General features: G+C 37.6%; 1 protein-coding gene across 2 annotated transcripts in view; it reads left to right on the forward strand.

Moving 5' to 3' along the window:
• KIF13B (kinesin family member 13B) overlaps positions 1-22727 on the forward strand; it is a 179841-nt gene that overhangs the window by 143948 nt on the left and 13166 nt on the right. For both annotated transcript variants that reach the window (XM_057720824.1, XM_057720827.1), the window contains 2 exons: positions 6599-6710; positions 12896-13029. In XM_057720824.1, the coding sequence (XP_057576807.1) occupies positions 6599-6710; positions 12896-13029 (246 nt within the window). The remainder of the gene's footprint in view (positions 1-6598; positions 6711-12895; positions 13030-22727) is intronic.

Here is a 22727-nt window from a genome sequence, read left to right on the forward strand (position 1 = left end):
GCTGAAAAGACTATTTTGGTTCTGAGAGTGGAGAGTCTATTGGAGGGCTTTCCCAGGGCAATTTCTGTGGAGGGTTGAAGTTAGCAGGACATGTTTTTTTTTGTTGGTTTGCTTTTTTGCCACGCCATGCAGCTTGTGGGATCTTCGTTCCCTGACCAGGGATCGAACCGAGGTCCTCGACAGTGGAGGTCCTCGACAGTGGAAGCACGGAGTCCTAACCACTGGACCACCAGGCATTTCCCAGCAGGACGTGTATTAAATGAATAACATTACACCCTTTTTGTTACTCTACCAGGAACTTCCCTTTTTTAGTCACCTTGCTCTCCTGGGGCAGCTGGGTAACTTAGTGAAGATGAGAAGATTCTGTCCTCTCAGGTTTTGCCGGTGTCCTGGTGTCACCCCAGCAGCAGGGATCTGGCTCTGCGCACTCCGTTTCAGCGTGTATTTCCGGCTTTCGTCAGACACCTCCCTTTCTTCTGTGGGCAGGCCGCAGTCTTCCTCGAAGCTCGGCCTCTCTCACCCTCCGCAGCCACAGCCGTCCCCAGCCTGTGATGGGCAGCAGGGGCCCTGTCGGGAGAAGCAGAAGGGCCAGCCCCCTGTTCCTGCCTGTACTCCCAGCGCAGCTGTGGAGCTGCCATTTTATCTTCTTGTGAACTGTCGGTCCCCGCAGGCCCTGAATGGTTCACAGGTACGGCTGGGCTCCCGTCCACCCTGTCACGGTCACTGTGGGCATCACTTGACTTCATGCTTACGTCCAGACCCATAGGGTATGTGAATGAATTCATTATATGAATGTCCACGTATCAAAATCAGAGACCTTTTGCTTTTCATTAGAGGAAAGGTAGAGGAAAAAACTGGTCTAAGATTTAATGGGTGGACCTGTTTAACGAGTAAGGAAATTCAGGTGATAGAGAATCATAACTGATGCTACGAAACAAAGCGATAAGAACACTTCGCAAAGAGAATTTGATTCCAGGCTCACTTCAGTGGGGAGCACAGAGTGGCTCCCCCATTTGCAGATGAGAGGCCCTCAGTAGTTTTATCATTTAAAGCAGAGCATCTTAAAAGATTTTTAGGGAAAATAAATATTCTTAAAATTGCATTTTCTTACTAGCGAGAAAAGAAACATTTCCCTCCACCAGTAGCAGCAAGGAACACAGATTCCTCCCTTTGGCCTTTTAAATGAAACAATGAAAAATGTCATCCAATATGGCATTGCCTTGAATTCAAAATTGTTATATTGCTGCCCATAATAGAATTCCGCAGGATTGGGTAGTGTTTAAACTAGTTGACATACAAATTACCCGGCTCCTGTTAAACGTCTTTACACAGGAGCAGTGCTTATAGACATATGAAATGACATATGTATGAGGGTGCCCATTGCCAACACTGTTTATAACGGCAGATTGGAAACAAGCTACATGTCTGTTGGTTTGGCCTGGTTGAATACGATTTATCTGTGTGCACGTGCGCGCACACACACACACACACACACACACACACACACACACACAAATAAATGGGACACTACAGCTGTAAAAATAATTAGGAACCCCTCCAGGTATTAATGTGAAAAGATTACCAGGATATACTTAATGATTAAAAATGTAGTGCAGCACAGCATGCTGCAGTTTGAATTACGAAAGGAGGAGGATAACAGAAAAGTGTATGTGGCTGTTTATAGATTTGTTCACATACATACAGGAAACCCTATGAGGATATACAATAAACTGCCTGGGGAGAGTGTAGAAGTATGTGGGGAACCTGAGGCAGGCGGCTTCTCACTGTGTCTTTTTATATTACTTGGTTTTTGGATCATGGGAACAAATTACCTATTGAAAAAATTAAATTAAAATTTAAAAATTTTATTCTCTACCCTTTAGAGTAGATGGATTTTATTCTCTTGTAAGTAGTGGTTTGAGAAGGACTCTAGTTGCTTTATCTGTAATAATTTTTGCGTAGAATCCTCAAGGAGAGATTACTGAAGAAATTGTTTTGGAAAATCTCAAAGACTCATGTTGGTTTTTTTTCTTTTTTTTTTTTTTTTGGTGATGGGTGGGCTTCCATCATTCTTCAGTTTTCAGAGATCCAGGGAGAGGTAATTAATCCATTAGGTTTTTCGTAATGAGTGGGATACAAGTATTATCCTACTATCTAAAACATGCTTGCTTTTACCTTGAGAATAAGAATGCATTTTTAAATGTAGTTTTTATAAGACGATTAAATTTGACACTGCTAATTTTTTGGCTCTTACCCTTTTGTAAAAATAACTTTGGTAATCAGTATATACAATTCCTCTCAAATGTTCCTTGTTACTTGGGATTATGAAAATATCTGTCAGGAGATACCAGGAATGAAGTCATCTGATGGAATGTAGAAGGCTCTGGAATGTGAGGAGTTGGAGCTAATTCATTAATTAAGCCAATGATGCAGTAAATGTGAGGAAGACAGGGGACGGGGAGGGAGAGGAGCAAAGAAAGGCGTGAAAGTGCCTTGGGCTTTCCTTAAGCGCCACTGAACTTTGCTCAGTGGGACCATCTTGCCTTCTTTGCGTGAAAGTGTACGAGGAAGTTGAGTGGGAAATACAATTTTAACCTGGAATTGATGCTTAAAATGCTACCATATTTTGATGTAATTGCAAATTATAATCACATTAGTTATGTCTACCCTGCAAGCTCATGTGGGCCTAATTCTAGGTTCTCCGTTTCATTATCTACGTGTCTATCCCTCTTTTCCTGTTATGAAATCAAGAGTTATAGACCAGAGAATCTGGTGTGTTGTGTCCCCCACACATAATATCAGAGCATTCAGGTTAGTTGAAATTATGTTTAGAAGCGGGGGGCGGGGGGCCACAGAGTAGGTTCAAGTCTGCCATTCCTTCCTAATTTTCAGTTAATGTCATGACAAAGATCAGTCAGTTGGGAGCAAAGTAACACTAAAAGGTGTGGCCTGGAGGCAGGAGCAGAGAGTTTGATAGGATTAGGGCTCTTGGGGAGGTGAGAGCAAGGGGTAAGGTACTAAGACAACCTCACACTTTGGCCTGGAACACTTAGAATTCGGCCAGCTGCATTTCGCATGCCCTTATTTATTGATGCTTACTATGTATGAAAATTGGAATTGTTTACAGAGCTCCACCAAGATGGAATTGATGAACTAATTAATCTTAAAAAGATAAATTGAATTTGATTAACTACTCTTATTAACTTTTAATTCACCTTATGGCCTAGAGGAAATCACTCTTGATAAGCTTTTCAATTAAAAACATAAAATATTCCTAATTGCAGTGATATTGTTATGCACTGTTACTGGCTATTTCTTCATTATTGTAAGGCAGTTTTTATAGATATAATGAAAACTTAGCAAACTTTTTATGACCAGTCTACCAGATTAGACTTATACTTAGGTGCAGAATTAATTTCTGCAGCAGATTGTTTTTCCATTTAAACAGTAGCTATGCATTGAGGTCGTTGGCGGTGCAAGGAACTCTGTCAACCAAAAATACTGGTATTTCTAAAGCCATATTAAATGGAATTATATATTTTTAAATAAGTTAGTAAGGTGTTTCTCATCTTCTGATTGGAGTTTTTGATGCAATTAAAAGTAGCCAAAAGCCTAAGTGAATATTCAGCTAACAAAACTGAATTGTGTGTTTTGGCTCCATCACCTTCCTGAAAGCTGCAGTTATTTAGTATGGCACTGGTTAAGGCTGATGCCAAATATGAGTCACCTCTTCTTTAGCTGCATTAGAAGCCACCTTTGGACCTGGAATGTCACGGCACTTCTCTTTATTTACCTCTCTGTCACTTTCCTGATCAAAACCAGACCTCTTCACAGAACACCCAAAGCCTTTGTGTCTGGAGAGCAGTAACAGGAAAGCTGGAGGTGCCCAAGGGGGGCCCACCACGTCCTCCGGTCAGCTGAGAGCCTCCTATATTTTCCTCTGTTGGGTTTTGCCTTTAAGCATGGTGCTAGCTCCTAATAATTGTTATCTTGAATAGTATTTTATTTGTTTGAGTTCGGCCTGTTAAATAATCCTGAAGGTAGTTTAGGGACCCAAAATGAAACTAGAGTTTTTTCTCTTCTATCTTTTCATTGTGGCTGATTCTGAAGACTGATAGATGTGAAAAATGTCAGAAACATCACAAATTTTTTTATCTTCCAGGATTGCAGTAGTGGAGCATAGATTACTGTGTTAGAAGTTGAAAAAAGAGAAAAAAAACCCATACTCTTTGACTTCGAAGGTCCAGTGTCTGGCCGAATCCTTTTTATTCATTGTCCTGAGTTCATCTTGCTTTGAAGTTCCTTTAACCGGGATGCTTCCTTTTTTCTTCCCCAGCATTTCAGTAAAGGGCGAATAACTCTGGAACAGCCAAGCATATAAAATTTATTGGAAAGACACTACTTGCCTTGTCCCTGGGGGGAAGTGTGTGTTGCTAGACCCGGAACCACAGATTCCACTTCTGGCGTGAGAATGGACATGTACCTCCAGAGAAAGAGAGTATAGTGAATGCTTTCAGTGGAGTGTTTCCCCAGAGATCTGCGGGTGTCAAAAAGATGAGGGAGGAGTGTTGTACCCAGTTTATCATCCAAATTTGTTGTTCCCTCGGAAGCAGAGCCTGTTCTGCCCCAGAGCGATTTGAAACACTCTGTCTCCATCTCTGGTGAGTGAGACTGTGAGATTCCTCAAGGTTAAGATGACAGTTAAGGGAGGTGGATGCAATGAAATGTCTCCGTTTTTCATTCTTCGCTAGGGCTAGCAATATGGGTAAGGCACCATGTAAGTACTGTGTGCATCCTTTCAAATGTTGTCACTTGAGATACTTGAATATATGCGACAGCAAGAGTTATTGCTTCCATTCAGATTTAGGAGTAACATTGTATGTGGGAGCGCCATCTGGGAAAAATTACCAGGGAAGCTAGCAGAGGCCCGAGTATGCCTTGGGGAAGAGGTGACACCTACATTATTTGTCATTGGACCACACCAAACAGCTGAGGTGCTGACTTCAAATCAGCTGCTTAGTTTTCATAAGGGACAGAGCGCCACTATGTCAGCTGCCAAACAAGGAAGAAAAATCTAAAGTATGAAAACAGATTTATTCTCAAATTAAGCAAATTGTCTTCAGAGCAGCCTTGTACAAGCTTAACCCTGTAAAGAAAGCATGAGGCTTTTCTTCCCCTGAGACGCTCCGAAGAGTGTTGACCTCAGTGTTCCACAACCTAACGGTGATGTCCCAGAGCACACAAAGCTGCAGCTTCCCAGACAAATAATTAAATTTAAATACAAAACAGAGTAACAGAACATTAAAGTATGTAAATCAGAGTGTAATTCATAGTAACACAAATGCGCCTACAGTGACGCGTTCAGAGTTCATCGTTTCCCTCATCGTCTCTCTTTTATTTCCTTGCTTCCTAATGCTGAACATCTTACCATTTTTTACAATATCAAGTGCTGAGCGAGTTCCTAGGGAAAGTGGCCTTCTTTAGGGTAAACAGGATCCAGATCACTCAGGGCTTATTGATTTTATGATCAGTACTTAGGTTGCTGCTAAAAGCAGATAGGTTTCCAATAACAGTTGGCAACCTGAGAGGGCTTTCTACCTCCATCCATCTTGAAAAGCAGGAAAGAACTTACTTTGCAGGCGATTACTAATGAAGACTCAAGTTGATCGTTAGTGTCTCTCATCTGGGGAGAACTAGTTTAAACTAATATAAAATACCATTTTTTAAACACTGGTCAAAAAGAAGTCAGAGTGATTATCAGAGGATCAAAAGGGAACATACAACATTTAAAAGATTTGCGTCTCACCTCCATTACTGGTTTTTGTACTGGTAGCATGAGTTAGAGTGTATTTCTTTACTGGATGGGACTGATATTCAAAGTGCTTTGGTGGTATCACCATTTTTATGGCTCACAAGTTCTAGACAGGTGAATTACCTCATCACCTGACGGGCATTTTCTTGTATTATGCAATGAAATCTCTTTAATGGGCGTTTACAAGACAAATTGAAAGTACAATCAGACTTGTTAATTCAGAGACTTCCATTATCGGGAACTCGTGACTGCTTGGTTTGGGCTTAATTGGAACTCATCTTTAATATCTGTTAAAAATGAGAGGCTTGGTAATATGATGTTCTAGAATTTTTAACTTTCATGAATGGTATGTGAATGGAGGAGAAGATGCCTGACAGTAGTAGAGTTGTTCCTGGGTTTCAGTCAAGAATCTGAAGTGAAAGAGGGTATCTTGAGGAAACAGAGCAGAAAGGGCCTAAGAAGCAGAGCGAAAGGGAACGTTTCAAAAGAAATATCTTACTAAATCCACATTTTGTGAGAAGCAGCATGATATAGGAGAAAGACTATTAGGAGACTCTAAATTGTAGCTGGAGGGGATATCCAAATGTGGGGTGGTATTATTATTAGGGAGATCAATTCTCTAAAGAATTGGAAAAGTGTAAGAGGCAAAATACTTAGATAATCAGATTTATCATATCTTATAACAAGAATAAAGCTTTACTAATGTGTAATAGTTTTCTGTTCAATATCTTTAGGTTTTTTTTGTTAATTAATATGAATCAAAATTACTGATTTTGTCCTTAATAGGGCCGGTGGGAAAGTCAACAGGATGTATCACAAACCACAGTTTCCAGAGGAATCACTCCAGCTGCCCCATCCCTCCCTGGTTGTCCCCAAAGTAACCATTCTCCTGACCCAGGTAAGTTGTATTTTCATTTTTCAATCACTGTCATGAAATCTGAGCATCTTTCAGAAATAGTTTAAATCAGGATTTCCTACCAGGTAACCACTGTCCTACTATAATACCTGTCTGAATTTTTCCCTTTCTTATCGTAACATGTTGAGTCACATTGTCCTGAATGTTGAATCTATCTTGCCTTCTTGTGAGAAATACCACTCGATCATAATGTGTTGTCCTTTATATTTGTTTGATTCTGTTTGCTAATATTTTGTTTAGAGTTTTTGTGTATTTGTTCTATGATGAATATATGTACTTTTCTCATAACAATGTCTGTTAGGTTTTGGTATCATGATTACGTTGGCTTCATAAAGTGACTTAAGAAAAATTTCCGCATCATCTCTTTTTTCCTGAGTTTATGTGAACTTGGTATTACTACTTCCTTAAATATTTGGCAGGATTCACCAGTGACACTATCTGGACCTGGAATTTTCTTTGTAGGAAGATTTTAGATTGTGACTTCAATTTCTTTAATATAAAGTTAACCTTTTGTACTTCTTTATAAGTTTTCATAGATTATGTTTTTTAGGGAAATTTATATTTCATCAAAATTATTCAATTTACATAAATGTTATAATGTTCCTTTATTGATCTTTTAATATTTATAGAATCTGTTATATTCCTTATTTTTATTCTAAAGATAACTTTTATTTCTGTTTTTCTTAAATACTTTTGAGACTGGTTTATCGATTTTCTTAGTTTTCCCACAAAGCCAAATTTGGCTTTATTTTCTGTTTCATTGATTTCTGTTATTTCTTTCTGCATTTCACAGATTTTGGCATGATGTGCTTTTATTATCATTCTATTCCAGATATTCTAATTTCTCTCTGATTTATTCTTTGACCCATCGTTATTGGGTAACATGTTAATTCACTTTCATATATCTTGGAGATATACTATTATTATTGATTTCTTATTTAATTTCATTAGTGAGCAGAGAACAGACTCTTCAAAATGTCAGTCTTTTAAAATTTTTTGACTGCATTCTATCTTAGTGAACATTCTGTGTGTACTTGAAAATGTCTGTTTTGTTTTGGGGCATGGTGTTCTGTATATATCAATTTGGTCAAGGTGGTTGATAACCTTGTTCAAAATGCTGTATCTTTACTTATTTTTTTCCCCCACATTTGTTCTGTCAGTCACTGAGAGAAGGCATTGAATCTCTAAATGTGATTGTGAAATTGTCTATTTTTTCCTTTAATTATACCAGTTTTTGCATGATTCATTTAGAAACTCCGTTATTGGGTATACACACATTGGGATTGTTATTTTTTGCTGTTAAATTGATGTTTCTTATTATGAAATGTCCCTTTATCTCTCTGATAATAATCTTACTTTGAAATCTGTCTTGCTTGATATTAGTATAGCCACACCAACTTTCTTTTGCATATCGCTTGCATGGTGTATCTTTGCCTCAGTCGTTAATCACTCTTAAATATAGGCTAAAATTTTATCTTATAGATAGCATATTTAGGTTTAGCGTTTTTTTTTTAAAGTAGTCTGACAATTTCTGCCTTTTAATTGGCGTGTTTAGTTCTTTTACATCTAATGTTATTATTGTTATGTCTGCCATGTTGCTGTTGCTTTCTGTTTAGCTTATTTATTTATTCCTTTGTAATCTTTTTTGTTTTCTTTTGGGTTAATTGAAAAATATTTTGTAGTATTTTATTTTATTTTTCTTTGGCTTTTTGGTATACCTGTATTTATTTATTAATGTCTTTGTTAAGGGATTCTAGTAGGTATCCTTAACTTTACCAGTCTGCTTTGAATTAATAATCTGCCACTTCCCACTGCACAAATATAACAATCTTGCAACAGTATAATTCCATTTACCTCTTCCTCTGTGCCTCTTTTGTATTATTGTTGTATCTTTTGCTTTTATAGATGTTATGGACCCATTTTACAGGTTTTTTTTTTTTGCTCTAAAACAGCTATTTGTCTTTTAAGGTAATTAAGAGACTATGGATAATCTCTTACATTTTCCTTCATATTTATTATTTCTTTTACTATCTACTCCTTCCCAAAGATCATATATTTATCTGATATTATTTCTCTTTAGCCTGAAGAATATCCTGTATTATTTCCTGTTGTGCAGTTTTCCTTGAGAAGAGCCTCCCCTTTTGAGAATATCTTTATTTCCCTTTTTTTTTGAAGGATATTTTCACTAGATAGAGAATTCTGAGTTGATAGCTTGTTTTCTTTTAGTGCTTCAGAGATAATGCATTAGCTTTTAGACTTCTTTTCTGATGAGAATTCAGCCATCATTTGTGTCACTTTTCCTCCTACAGGTAATTACCTTGTTTATGCTGTTTGCTTTCCAATTTTTCTCTTTATTTTTCTTTTTAGCAAGTTGGGCAATGATGTGCTTAGTTACAGTTTTCTTAGTGTTTATCTTGCTTGGGTTTCAGCAGTGTTCTTGGGTCTGTATATTGAGATTTTTTCAAACAATTTTGGGAAATGTTCAGCTATTAGTTAATTACATTGTTTTCCCCTGTTCTTTTCTCTCTTTCTACTCCTTCTGAGAATCTAATTGCACACGTTATATTGCTTAATATTGCCCTATGGGTCACAGAAACTTTATTCTATTTTAATTTTTCATCTTTTTATCTTAATCTTGTTTCTTCTGATTGGATAATTTCTACTGCCATTTCTATTAGTCTTCTATTAAGCACATCCAAGAATTTTAAAATTGCAGTTATTATTCTTTTTAGTTCTAGAATTTCCATTTGCTTCTTTTTTTTTAATAGCTTTAATCTCTCTGCTGATATTTTTTTCCTATCTGTATACTTGTTAAGAGCATATTCTTCTTTACATCCTTGGATCTGTGTGTAAAAACTGCTTTTAAAATCCTTATCTGGACTTCCTAGGTGGCACAGGGGTTAAGAATCCGCTTGCCAGTGCAGGGGACATGGGTTCGAGCCCTGCTCTGGGAAGATTCCACATGCCATGGAGCAGCTAAGCCTGTGTGCCACAACTACTGAGCCTGTGCTCTACAGCATGTGAGCCACAACTGTTGAGCCTGTGTGCCGCAACTATTGAAGCCCACGTGCCTAGAGCCTGTGCTCCACAGCAAGAGAAGTCACTGCAGCGAGGAACCCGTGCACCACAATGAAGCGTAGCCCCTGCTCTCAGCAACTAGAGAAAGCCCATGTGCAGCAACGAAGACCCAACACAGCCAATAAATATCTGCTAAATCCAGCATCAGGACCAATCTCATAGTCTAGTTCTGACTGCTTTTTTGTTAACTGTGGGTCATATTTAATGAGTTTGGACAACTTTATTTACTTATTTAACTTATATCCCAGTCAAGCTGTGGAAGAGCTATATGACTCCAGTTGCTCCCCACAGTCAGGCAGTGTTCTGATTTCAGATTTGTTTTGCCCATTCTACAGTTTCATTTAAATGGAATCATATAGTATGTGCTCTTTTAAAGAAAAAAATTTTTTTTTTTAATTTATTTGGTTGTGCCGGCTCCTTAGTTGTGGCATACATGTGGGATCTAGTTCCCTGACCAAGGATGGAACCCAGGCCTCCTGCATTGGGAGCGTGGAGTCTTAACCACTGGACCACCAGGGAAGTCCCTGTGCTCTTTTTGTGTTGGGCTTCTTTTGCTCAGCATATCTGTTCAAGTCATCCATACCATTGCATGTATCAGTAATTTATTCTTTTTTATTGCTGAGAGATATTTTGCTATCACAGTGGAATTTATCAGAGTTTTTAACCAGCTCTGTTTATGAACATTTGGTTTGTTTCCAGCTTTTGGCTACTGTGACTAAAGCTTGTTCTTGCACAGGTCTTTTTATAACATTGCTGTCCAGTAAATACCTAGGGTGAAATTACTTGGTCATAGACTACTACCTTGTTTTAAAATTCTGTAAATTAAAAAAAATCTAATCAGTGTTTACTTGATTTACACATTTACCACTTTGCTGTGCTAATCACTGCTCCTCACTCCATGCTTCTGAATTTAGTTTCTTTTTTAGTGACTATATATCTATCATTAGTGCTTTTAGCAATCACCTTTTTTTTAGTAACAAACTATTTCTTTTGTATGTTAAAGTTTTTATTTTGCTCTCACTTTGAAGAGTTCTTTTACTATGGAAAATATCAGACATGCAAAGTAGGAGGAGCAGCATAACGCGCCCTCGAGTGCCCTGAGCTGATTGCAGAACGATCAGTGCATCAGCAGGCTTACTTACCTGTGCCCTCACTATGTCTTCACACTGTCTCAGAAATATTTTGAAGCAAATCTCAGATATTGTCTCATCTGTAAATATTTGTATGTGTATCTCTAAAGTAATATCCACAGTAACATTTCATTCCTAAGAAAAATGAAAAATAATTCCAAAGTATCATTAAACATCTAGTCAGTGTTTAGATTTCCCGAATTGGAACAAGAATATCTCTTAAATATTTTGAATGAAAATCCAAGTAAGGTTCACACATTGTGATCAGTTGATATGTGTGTTAAGTCGGTTTAGTCTATATGCTGGTCGTCTTCTTTTTTTCTCTGTTACATTGTGTTTGTTAAAGAGACCAGGTTTGGTACAGCAGACTCTGTACATATTCATTTTTCCTGTAACATCCTCACCAGGTTATTTAAACGTGATTTTCTGTCCTGTGTATTTCCTGTAAATTGGTGGTTAGATCTATAGCCTTGGTCAGATTTAGGCTAGTTTGAGGGAGGGGTGGACGGTAGGATAAATGAACGGGTAGTCTTATGTCCTTCCCTTAGGAGACACATCATGTCTGATTATCTCTCTTTTTGTGGTAGATGCAGCCTTTGATTGATTATTGACTAGTTATTTAATAAGGGGTCGTCCTTACTCTAGAATGTTAATTTAACTGCATATAAAACTTTAGATTGTCCCTAATTTTTTTTTAATCAGCATTTAGATGATTGTATCTTCTGGCTCTTTATTTATCTTAAACTTTGTCTCCTTTTTTTGTGGGGGGGTGTGCGTGCCATGAGAGTTGCAGAATCTTAGTTCCTTGAGCAGGGATTGAACCCCGGGTCCCTTAGCAGTGAAAACTCAGGGTCCTAACCACTGGACCACCAGGGAATTCCCTTGTCACCTCTTTTTTGTTTCTCTCATCCCTATTTTTGCTTTCTTATAAATTGTTTGACATTTTTGAACTTAGTTTTGACATCTCTCTTGGCAAATCGCTCTCTGCTTAATTTTTTTTAGTGATTGTGCTCATGATTACAAAATATCCTCGCATAACTTCTCATAGTGTGCTTAGAGTTCATATACTCCTTTAGGGAAAATGTAAGACCTTAACTGTACAGGCCCACGTACCACCTGTATTGCTGATGAAATTGCATCATCTCGGGCCAGCGTAGAGTTGAGGTGGGGGTGGTCGTGTGCTTCTCTTCAGACAGCCTCGTGTACAGATGCCTCAAGTTGACTGTCTTCTTCTTTTTAAAATGTTAAGTAGGGTACAGTTTCTAAATCATGTATGACTTGGATTAGATTTTCCTGAAAATTTAGTTTTATTCACCAGGAATAAAGAAGTATAAATAATAAAGAATTAAAGAGTCTCCTGATATCATAGACATTATCCGCAAATCTGACCTCAGCCTTTGGTAATTAAGAGCAGGTATGAATAGGGTTGGTTCTGGGCATTTGGCCTTCTCTTGTGAAAGCAACTCAGACACCACTGTCTTCCTGAAAGGTCAGTTTCATCATCTTCATTCAGTAAACAGCATGAAAAATTAAAGTTGAATAAGATATAGTCCCTGACTTTAAAGAGGTTAAAGTCTAGATGGAGAGCTATCCAAGTGTGTCATTGGCTATGTGATTCAAAAATGAAAAACCCCATTTTATTCTAGGGCAGAAGTTAGTACTTGACCAGTTAGTGACAGGGCCTGGGGTTGGATTACCCTTAGGATTTAATAGGAACGCTGAATGTTAGAGCATTTTAGAAGTACCCCAATTGCTGCTATTTAATTGGAAAAGGAAACATCATTGTGTTTGCAGGTAACTATAATATTATGATATTTTAATATTAATTTTTTTAAGGATACGTTTTTTGATTTCTATTGCTAAATTTGCTTACAAATGATATTTGGCCGATTTACAGTAAGGAAAATGTCTCTGTAATTGTTTTTGCCTTATCTCTTTTTCTTTTAATATTTTTGGCAGGACTCAGTAACCTAGCAGCCTCCTACTTGAATCCAGTAAGATCCTTTGTGCCACAGATGCCGAAGCTGCTGAAGTCTCTCTTCCCCGTCCGAGACGAGAAAAGGGGCAAACAGCCATCTCCCCTTGCACATCAGGTAAAAGCATCACAAAAGCAACAGTGCACATGCTTTTAAGAGACTGCCGGCACGGTGATGCTCGGCATTGCGCTGAAGCTGGAGGGAGAGGGTAGCAGCAGTGGGGGTGTCAGACCTGAGCTTTCAGACCTGGTAATAGCTCTGATAATTTCTCTTCCACTCTTGTCGGAGATAACAGAGCTGTTTAAACATATTGACACTCTCAATCCTTTTTGCTTTTAAAAAATGCCAAGTACGCTACTAATGTGATTTATGGTAATATCACTTAGAGCAACAATAGTGAAATTTATGAAAAGCACTTAGTGTTGTTTGTGTATTGCCAAACAGAAAATGTAATTCTATTTTTAATTCTTGATTTCATTTCTTATTTCAAACAATTTTACATCATCCACGTCCTTGCCGCTCAACCTCTTTTTCCTCTACTGTGGTTTACCTTTTCTTTCACTTAAATATTAAAAGTGATCACTTGTCTTTATTTCCCCTTTTTTCTTAAAACTCTCTACCTGGCCTTAGAAGAAGTTTTGGAGAAGATGTTAAAGGGTTTTCCAAATAATCAGGGAACTGCTCTTATGTGATGGTGCATGGAAAGCCTGTTGGAAATGCAGTTTCTAGACTCACATAGGTGTGAATTCAGCAGAAAATGATAAATGAGAGTTTATTTATACTCATTCAAAAACACATACAATGCAGGTTCAGTTGTTGAAATAGGTCTTTTGACATCAGCTTCTCCATATTCATATAAACATTCAAGTTGCAGAAGTACAGGTGAGTCCTTGCCTGAGACCTTAACTATTTAAAAGACTTTTCTAAGTTTATGAGTGCATATTCAAGGGACATGGTACTAGTTTTGTAAGGCTGCTGTGCAGATACATAATTTTTCAATCTAGCATTATATGAGCATATATATCAGCATAGATGCACACGTATGAAAAAAATTAAACGTCGAGATTTTTAGAAATGTTTAAATTTAACTGGGCACGTAATGGGTGTTTGACAGTTATCAAAGTGAATCTGAGATGGTGAGAGCTAAAAGACATAGCAAGTCTATTACTTGGTGGGGATTAGGGTGGACAAAAAAGATTTTGCCAAGGGTTTGTTATTGCCTGTGTTATTCTGTTCTAAACTGCTACATCGTTGTTTCACAAAGTATGATTCATGGACTGTTTGTGCCAGAATTTAGATGGAAAAAAGGTAACTTAAAAAAAAAATACAGCCTGACCTAAAAAAATATAACCCATACCTCACCTTGGGGCACCTAATAATCTGCATTTATAAGCACCTAAGGTGATTCTTATTCACATTAAAGTTTGATATCCACTGTTTTTCAGTTGCTATTTGGTGAAGATGGTGTTACATAAGTTAAAGGAAATTGGAATGGCATTAGAAGTCACTGAATCAGGCTACCATAGTTATAATTATTCTTTTAAAGCTACTTGAAGCTTTTGATGGAGCAAGTCAAATCACCTGCTAACGTAAGAAATTATTTTTACGGTTTTGCCAGTGAGTGGTTCTTCTGGATATGAGAGGCACAACAGTGGTTTAGAAAGAAATCTAGTGATTGGTGGATAACTGCAATTTGTAATGTCCAGTTTAAGAGAGGTAATCTTGAAATATTTTGAAGATATCTTACGTAATATTTGTTCATTCATTTTACTTTTTTTGAGCATGTATGAGCAAAGGTGTTAGAGAAAGTGGCCCCAAACGCTGTATATTTCATAAATAAATGAAAATGTCAGTACAAAAGTGGCCTTAACACAGGTGCCCAGTGGTGGAGTTAAACTGTTCCAGTTGGTTTGTGAAACCCCTCACTCCCTTGAAGGGCCATTTCCCAAGGTCACCAGAGCCACATCTTGCCCGCACTTTTTAGTCCTCATCTGACTTGATAATCATGCAGGAAACATTTTCGTCTCTGGGCTTCATTGCTGAGCCATTTGCCTGGCTCCCTTCTGTTGACTGCTCAGTCTTTCTCAGTTGCCTTTTCTGGGCCCCTTTATTCCATCAAGCTGCTAATACTCAGGTGTTCCAGAGCGCCCCCCTGGGTAATCTCATCTAGCTCCTTGGCTTTAACTACTTATGCATTGACAGTGCTCACATTTCTCCCTCCATTCCAGACTTTGCCCCTGAGCTCTGGCCTTGTGGAGCTAACTGCCCATTCAGCTTTTCCACTTACAAATCAGGCATTCACATTTTACATGTCCAAAAGCATTAGTGTTGGTTTCAGCTCACAAGTCTGTCTGCTCCCAGCACACAAAATACTTACAAAATACATGCCCATCTCAGCATATAGCACAAATGTCCACCTAGTTGCTTCACTTCACAAATAGTCTGTCAGTAAAAATTTAGTGGGTACCACTTTCAGTGCGGTGACTTCTCACCATCTCTATTTCTCATCACTCATCCATGCCATCGTCTCTTGCCTTGACTATGCAGCAGCCTATCAATTGGTCTCACTGCTGCTTTTTGCTTCCCAAAGTCTGCCGTTCACAGAGAAGCCAGAGTGAGCTCCCAAGGCCTTCATTAGTTTGTAGCTTGAAACCTTCCACTGCTTCTTGTTGAAAGTGAATAAAATCTAAATTCCTTACTGTGGTTTACAGTGTCTCATGTGATCTGGCCCCCTGACCTTTAATCTTTATTCCCTTTATTTTTTTCTTCGTTCACCATGCTAAGCCATATTGGCCTTTTTGGTGGTGGTGTTTATCTCATGAACGCATGAAGCTCCTTTTGATCTCAAGAGTTTTTGCACTTGCTTTTCCTTCTACTTGGAATGCTCTTTCCCAAAGTCTTTGCATGGCTACTAGGTCTCTAGTAGATTGGTCTGCTACTAGCATGGTCAAGAAAGCCCACTCTAAGCAAATATGTTTGAGTTTAGAGTGGCCTGGACCAACCAAACTAAAACAACAGGCTCTACCACATGTATTACAGTATATTCCCATATTTAATCTTTTCATTGGGAGTTTTTGTTACATTATATGTTTATTGGTTATATTCCCTCTAAAATGTAATTCTTGAGGGCAGGGGCATAGTTGATGGAAAATATATTTTGGTTGACCACTGAAATATGTACAGATTGTAATATTAGATAGTTTGAATGTACCAAGTGTCATCCAGCAGTATAAAGGACTGTGGTTACAGTTCAGAGGTGAGAGAATCACATCTGAGTAGGGATTTGAGATATCAAGGCATATTTATGAAGTTTCTTTCCTAGACTGATCAAGTTCCACTAAAGAACTATTCTTAAAGGAGGGAAAAACTTGAGCTTATCATTTTGGACTTAGTTGATCAAAGATGCTTGTGTTCTCATTTTTACTATCTCTGCTAAAGCTTTGAGAGAAGTAAATTATAATTTAAAACGACAATATCAATATCGAGGTTTTCCTTACCAGGACTGCTTTAAATTGTTGCCACCTAAATGACGTTTCAGCCTTGGAAATGGGCACTTTAGCTAGTCAGTGGAATTTCAGAATAGCAGCAACAAGAACAGAGCTGTATTGGTTAGACTTTTTTTAGTGTTTCCCAATTTTTTCTAGTAATTTTCACTATAATGGTGTCCTACTCCCTTGGAAATCAGATTTGATACCTGAAAGTTGAGGTTCTTACTTTTTTTCCCCTCCTTGTGGAACCTCTGAGTTCCCCAGGAAAAAAGTTGGCTTATTTTCGCCCACTCTTCGCCTCTGCTTTTTCTGCTTTTGCCCAGGAGTTAAAGGTTCTGTGCTCTTTTATGCTTTCTCCAGACCTAACAGCTAAAGGTTAGCCTCATCATTGTTCAGTTGTCTTGTCAGGGTCTTGCTTAAAGTGGAGAGCCCAGGACTGATACTGTAATCCCTATGCTTGAAAATAGTGCAGCTGTTATCTTCTTCTGAATAATGTTCTTCTACCAAAGTGGCATACGATGCCACATTTTTTAAAGGCAGGTATTTTTAGTTCATTGCACTTCTGGTCAGTTAACATTCCTCTTTTTTGTTTGCTTGTTTGTTTACACTCTTGTCAATGCACTTCTCTTTTTATTGTTATGTTGTTTAGTTGAAGCATAAAAATACTTAAATAAGGATCTTTAGATTCATTTCTAAGATTTTTCATCTTGATTTTGTTTCAGCATTCCTTGGATAGCAAGATATTTTTTGAATCATTATTTTAAAAACACATTTGTTCTAACTGTCATCTTCAAACCTTCCAAGGGCATAGTCTGCATTTGAGTCACAAAATGTGGAACATTAGGTGTGAGAGAGAACTCTGTCATATGCAACTAGAGGCCACTCCCCAGGTCAGAGCGACAGATTGGCACATTTCAGCTCTGCAATATTCAGTAACTGCCGTCTCCAACTCACGTTTCCCGCTCTCTCTATTAAAGAGATTGTGGAGACTTTGTTAGATGCATTACGGAAGTAGAGGGACACCATGCCTTCCTCTGTATCACCAGTCCACTCAGCCTGGGACAAAATTCATGCTGATGAGCATTCCTAGGCCACCTTACCCACTGCCTGGCTCTGTGGTGGCTCTGTGTGAGGTATCAAGTGTAGCGTAAAGAAATACACGAATACCCAGAAGCTTGCTCTCTGTTTTGATTGTTTTTTATTGGCTGCTAGTGCCTTGTTAGTACTAATTTCAATGGTCTATGTAAATAGTCATTAAATAATCAATACCAGCTTAAAAAACTTATATAGGTTTTAGAATAATATCAAAGGTAGAACCCAGAAAAATAGAAATCAGCGCACATGCCTGAAAGGAACCTGGATCAGTTCTACAGTACAGGAAGGGAGAAATATTGATATTAACATTGCATAGAACTTAGAGACAATAAATAGATAGTAACCCTGCTTAGATTTATAATGTGAGACAGAACAGAAAACTAAGCAGAAACCCTCAATGGGTCAGCAGAGATAGTACATGGTAACCCAACAGACCATAGAATAAGACAAAGCACACTCTCATTTCTGCCTCTGCCCAACTTTCTCTTTTCATCATTTAAAAGCCATTTGTCTCTCCATTTCCCACCTAACTGTAATGAAAGAGCTTAAAACTTCTTCTTTTTTCTGTTTCTGTTCCAAGTTAGTTTGGAGACTTAAACTCCTTCTCTGGCAGAGTCACAGTAACAAAGACAGTCACACCAGCCCACCTAAACACCACGCGTGGGTTCTGTCTGGCATCATTAGACAACACTTAGATCACTGCACTTAATTCTGGGTATGCTATTACTAGACATCCATTGACCAACTGGAATTATTTCGGAGAATAACATCAGAAATGATTTATGAGGAAGGATTAAAGGAGTTATTTATAGCTTGACCAAACAATGACTAAGAGAGCTGACTGTATAAGCGTTCAGGGGGTATCAGCACCAAAGGCGGGGAAGAATTGTGTAAGCCTGGCTCCAGGCGAGCAGCAGGATGAAGGGCACAGAACCACAGGAATGAAATTAACGAAGAGAAAGGTAACAACCTTGAATGATACAGTGATTTATAGATAGCAGGGTACCTTCAAAAAAAAAAACCCCATGGATTTCTGTCACTTCTATTTATTAAAAATAAGATTTTGAAAATACAAAATTATTCCCAGTAAGAACCGGGGAATGGAATAGGTCCTGGTTCTATCATTCTTCCTCTTTTCCTTGTTAGATTAGGTGGAAGAGAGGCAGAAGTTGTGTAATGAAGGAATGATTATTATCCAAAAAGTACTTTTAATCAGAGTGTCCTTGACATTTTCAAACAAGAATGTTCAGTTCCCTCCCTTATGCAAAGATAGAAATACAAATCTTAGTGAAACTCTGATGAAAAGATTAATGTTTATTAACTTGTTCTTTGGAATCAGCAGGTTCTCAGATCAAGATTCTGTTAGTTGGGGGCAGGGCATATTTCAGTATTTGAAAAGATTCATGGATCTTTTCTTATAAGATAGAAGTTAACAGTTTATTCTGAGGAATACAAAAATTTTTAAAAAGAAAGATTTTAGGGAAGTCTTTAAAAACAAAGATGCTTATATTTCACAAAATCATTTGGCTCAAACATATAAAGACTTATGTTTCTCATTTTTATGGAGATTTGTTTTTGTTTGTAATCAGTTTCTGTCTGAGTTCCAGAAATGCAAAAGATACAGCACTGAAAGAGGTGGCAGCTGACAAAATTGCTGTCTTTGACCTTCTGATGCAAGTTTAGTAACTAATCTGGAAAATAATGAACTGCAATTAATGAAATCTGTACTCATATTCAAGTGTGTTTCTCAGACAGCACATAAAATAATTGAAAGAACTTCCTGCTCTCTAATTAGATTGAATTAATTTGGCATAATAGCTTTTTTTCATGTATCTAGAAGTTTGTGTTCAAATGAAGCTATTTATGTACTTCAAACTTCGGTACTTCAAATGGCATCTTTGGTTCATTTGGGGAATTAAAGAGTTAATGCTCACATTTAATTTCCACCATCAAAAACACAGCCACATTTCCGGCCTTTTTTACGTTTTACCTTCTGCCCCTCTTCAGTGCCCTGGGCTTTGCTTAGGGCCGCCTTGCTGACAACAGAGATATTTGTCTTCAATTTCAATACCACTTCCAGTGTGGTAGATGGACAGACCCTCAAGTAACGAAAGCAGTGCCCTGTGCATCTCTGGCCTAGTTGAAAAGATACTTGGATAGTTCTTCCAGCTTTTATGTCAGCGATTCCTCCATGTATAAAATGGAGAGAAACAAACACAGCTACTGGTTCTTCCCTTGTGCTGTTTTAGGCTCTTCATGCTTGGGCTCCTCTGATGAAACAAGCTGTATAAAGGCCTATCCTGGTGTCTTAAGGGTTCATCATCTTAACTACCTAAAATAAGAAAAGGGATTTATACCTTGTTTTCTAGCCTTCAGTTTTCCTTAATTATTCAGGTTAGTGGTAAAGGTTCTTTCCCCCTGTAGTTTATATTTATATGTGGTATGCTATATTGTTTGTTCTTGAGTTAACAAAGGGAAGTTTGCACAGCCCTACTTTAAAAAAATTCAAGGCAAGTAATTTATGTTCAGTTGCGTTGAGGATGAATTCTTAGACATTCTTACTACTTTACAAAATGAGACTTATCTCTTTTGTTTTTCAAAATCATAAATCTCACCATCTGTCTTTGCCCCAGAAATGTCTGGATCTTGACATACTTAGAGACACAAAGTTGACAAGTTGTCTTCAGAATCAGGGTTAGTAGTTGATGTGAACAATAATGAAAAGAAGATAGTTTCTGAGGCAGGATAGGAGTTGATTGAAGAGACCTCAGTCTGCTGGTCATTTTTCAGAAATGGGCCTTGGATATTTTTGTATGATTCTGTAGACCTGGGGTTGGCACCCTCTTTTGGTAACAAGAGTCAGATAGTACTGTTTTAGGCTTTGCAGGCCATATAGTTGCTGTCAGAACTAGTTGTAGTCAATACTAAACAATGGGTCGTTTTATTTTATTTTATTTTTTTATAGCTTTGTTGAGGTTTATTTCATATGCCATAGTGGGTCTGGTTTTATGTCAGTAAAACTTTATTTATAACCCTGAAATTTGAATATCATATAATTTTTACATGTCGCAAAGTATTCTTTTACTTTAACAATTTCAAGATGTAAAAACCTTTCTTAGCTTACAGAGCACACCAAGCTGGGGACAGTCTAGACTCAGACCCTGCTTTTAAGTTTTTAGATGAACAGCCATTCTATGTTTCAAGTAAACATCCTTCATCATTCATGGATACTTGAAAAACTAAATGGATGGAGTGAATATTACATCCTCTGTTTGAAAAATAGAAATCTTTTTCACATAAATACTTAAGTTTTAACAATTATCATATAAAAGTTTAAAAAGGAAACTAGCTAAGTCCTAAAAAATAGAAATAGTCTCTTTTCTGACAACTTAAGAAATATTAATATTTAAAATTTTCTGTATCTAGGACCTCAGGTAAGTTGAACTAACACATATATGATAGAGTGAAACAAAAAGGCTATTGGGTGGGCTTATTCACTTTTATCAACTGATAAAATAATTTACTTTTTGATCGAAAAAGTGGGCCTTTTAGTTGTTTTATGTAATTAAAATTAAATAGGAATATCAGGTATTAGACCCTGAGTGCCTGTTTCTGAGGAGTAGAAGGACTTTGTTTATGTTTGGTTTCACACACATTGTATCCCCAGCTCCAAGCACAACTTTTAGAATATAGTAGGTACCTGGCCCATGTTTTACTTTAGATCAGTTGGAATTGTTGATTGTTTAAAAATGTGCTTCTAGTAAGTCTATCTAGAAATACCTTGGAAAACAACACATGAAATCCCAGTGATCAGGATTACCATGACACTTTAAAAATGTACTGAGTGCTATTTTTCATAAAATCCAGTGAAATCTCTTCAGATCATAATTATGCATTAAATTTTGCTTCCTGAGTATAAGTCGCAGTTATGCTACTCACTAGGTTCTATGACCTTAGACGAGGTGTTAAGCTACCTGAGTCTCATCTTCGTCTCTAACTTAGATCATCCTTTAACTCTGCGTGTCCAACATGGTGGCCACCAGCCATATGGCTTCTGAGCACTTGAAATGTTAACTTATATGCATCAGCTCAACAACAGTGCTGTCTGATGGAAATAAAATACAAGCCACATGTGTCATTTAAAATTTTCTAGCAGTCATATTTGAAAAAGTAAAAAGAAACAGGTAAAGTTAATTTTAATAAAATAATTTACGTAACCCAGTAAGTATATTCATAATATCATCATTTCAACCTGTAATCAGTATAAAAAAAAACTTACTGAGATAGTCCCATCTTTTTTTTTTCTGTACAGTCCTTGAAATCAGGTGTGTATTTTACATTTCTAGCACATCTTGATTCGGATACTAAATTTTCCTCAGAAATACTTGATCTGTATTTAGAGTTTGTGAAGTTGAAAAAATAGATCCATATGCCCAAGCCATTCCAAACATACATAAAGGTGCTTTAATTTTTAAATTTACACATTATTAATTAAAAATAAGTAAAATAAAAAATCCACTTCCTCAGTCACACCAGCCACATTTCAAGTGTTCAGAAGCCATATGGCTGGTGGCCACCATGTTGGACATGCCGAGTTAAAGGATGATCTGAGTTAGAGAGGAAGGTGAGACTCAGGTAGCTTAACACCTTATCTAAGGTCATAGAGCCTAGTGAGTAGCAGAACTGCGACTTATATTCAGGAAGCAAAATTTAATGCATAATTGTGATCTGAAGAGATTTCACTGGATTTCTTTAAAAACAGCAAGTAATTATATTTATAGAATGAATGAATCTATAAAGTATTTAATGGAGGAACTAGTCATGCTGTGGAAACACACTGGGTAGGATCGATCTCTTTGGTTTTTTTTTGTTTTGTTTTGTTTTTTGGTTTTTTTGCCCATTTCTTTCTTAAAACAATTATCTCTGGGCAATGAGGAATCATTGACAGCTTAAAGCAGGAGAGTGACGTGGTCAAATTTGTGTCTCAGAAAGCTCCTCTGACTGCAGTTTGAAAGGTGGATTGAAAAGGATAAAACTGGAAGAATCTATTCAAATGTATGTACAGACCTCATGAGGGATTGTAATGTTGGTCAGAAAAGTGAGGTCACCATCCCATGCTTGACACATTGACACTTAAATGTCACTGACTGGAAGGAGCATGTGACAGGTAGGGTAACAGTGTCTCTGGTGAGGACCAGCTGGTGGCCACCCACCATCCTCGCTGGGTGGCAT

Source organism: Hippopotamus amphibius, chromosome 2, assembly GCF_030028045.1.
Source record: "Hippopotamus amphibius kiboko isolate mHipAmp2 chromosome 2, mHipAmp2.hap2, whole genome shotgun sequence".
In the NCBI taxonomy this organism is placed as follows: Eukaryota; Metazoa; Chordata; class Mammalia; order Artiodactyla; family Hippopotamidae; genus Hippopotamus; species Hippopotamus amphibius.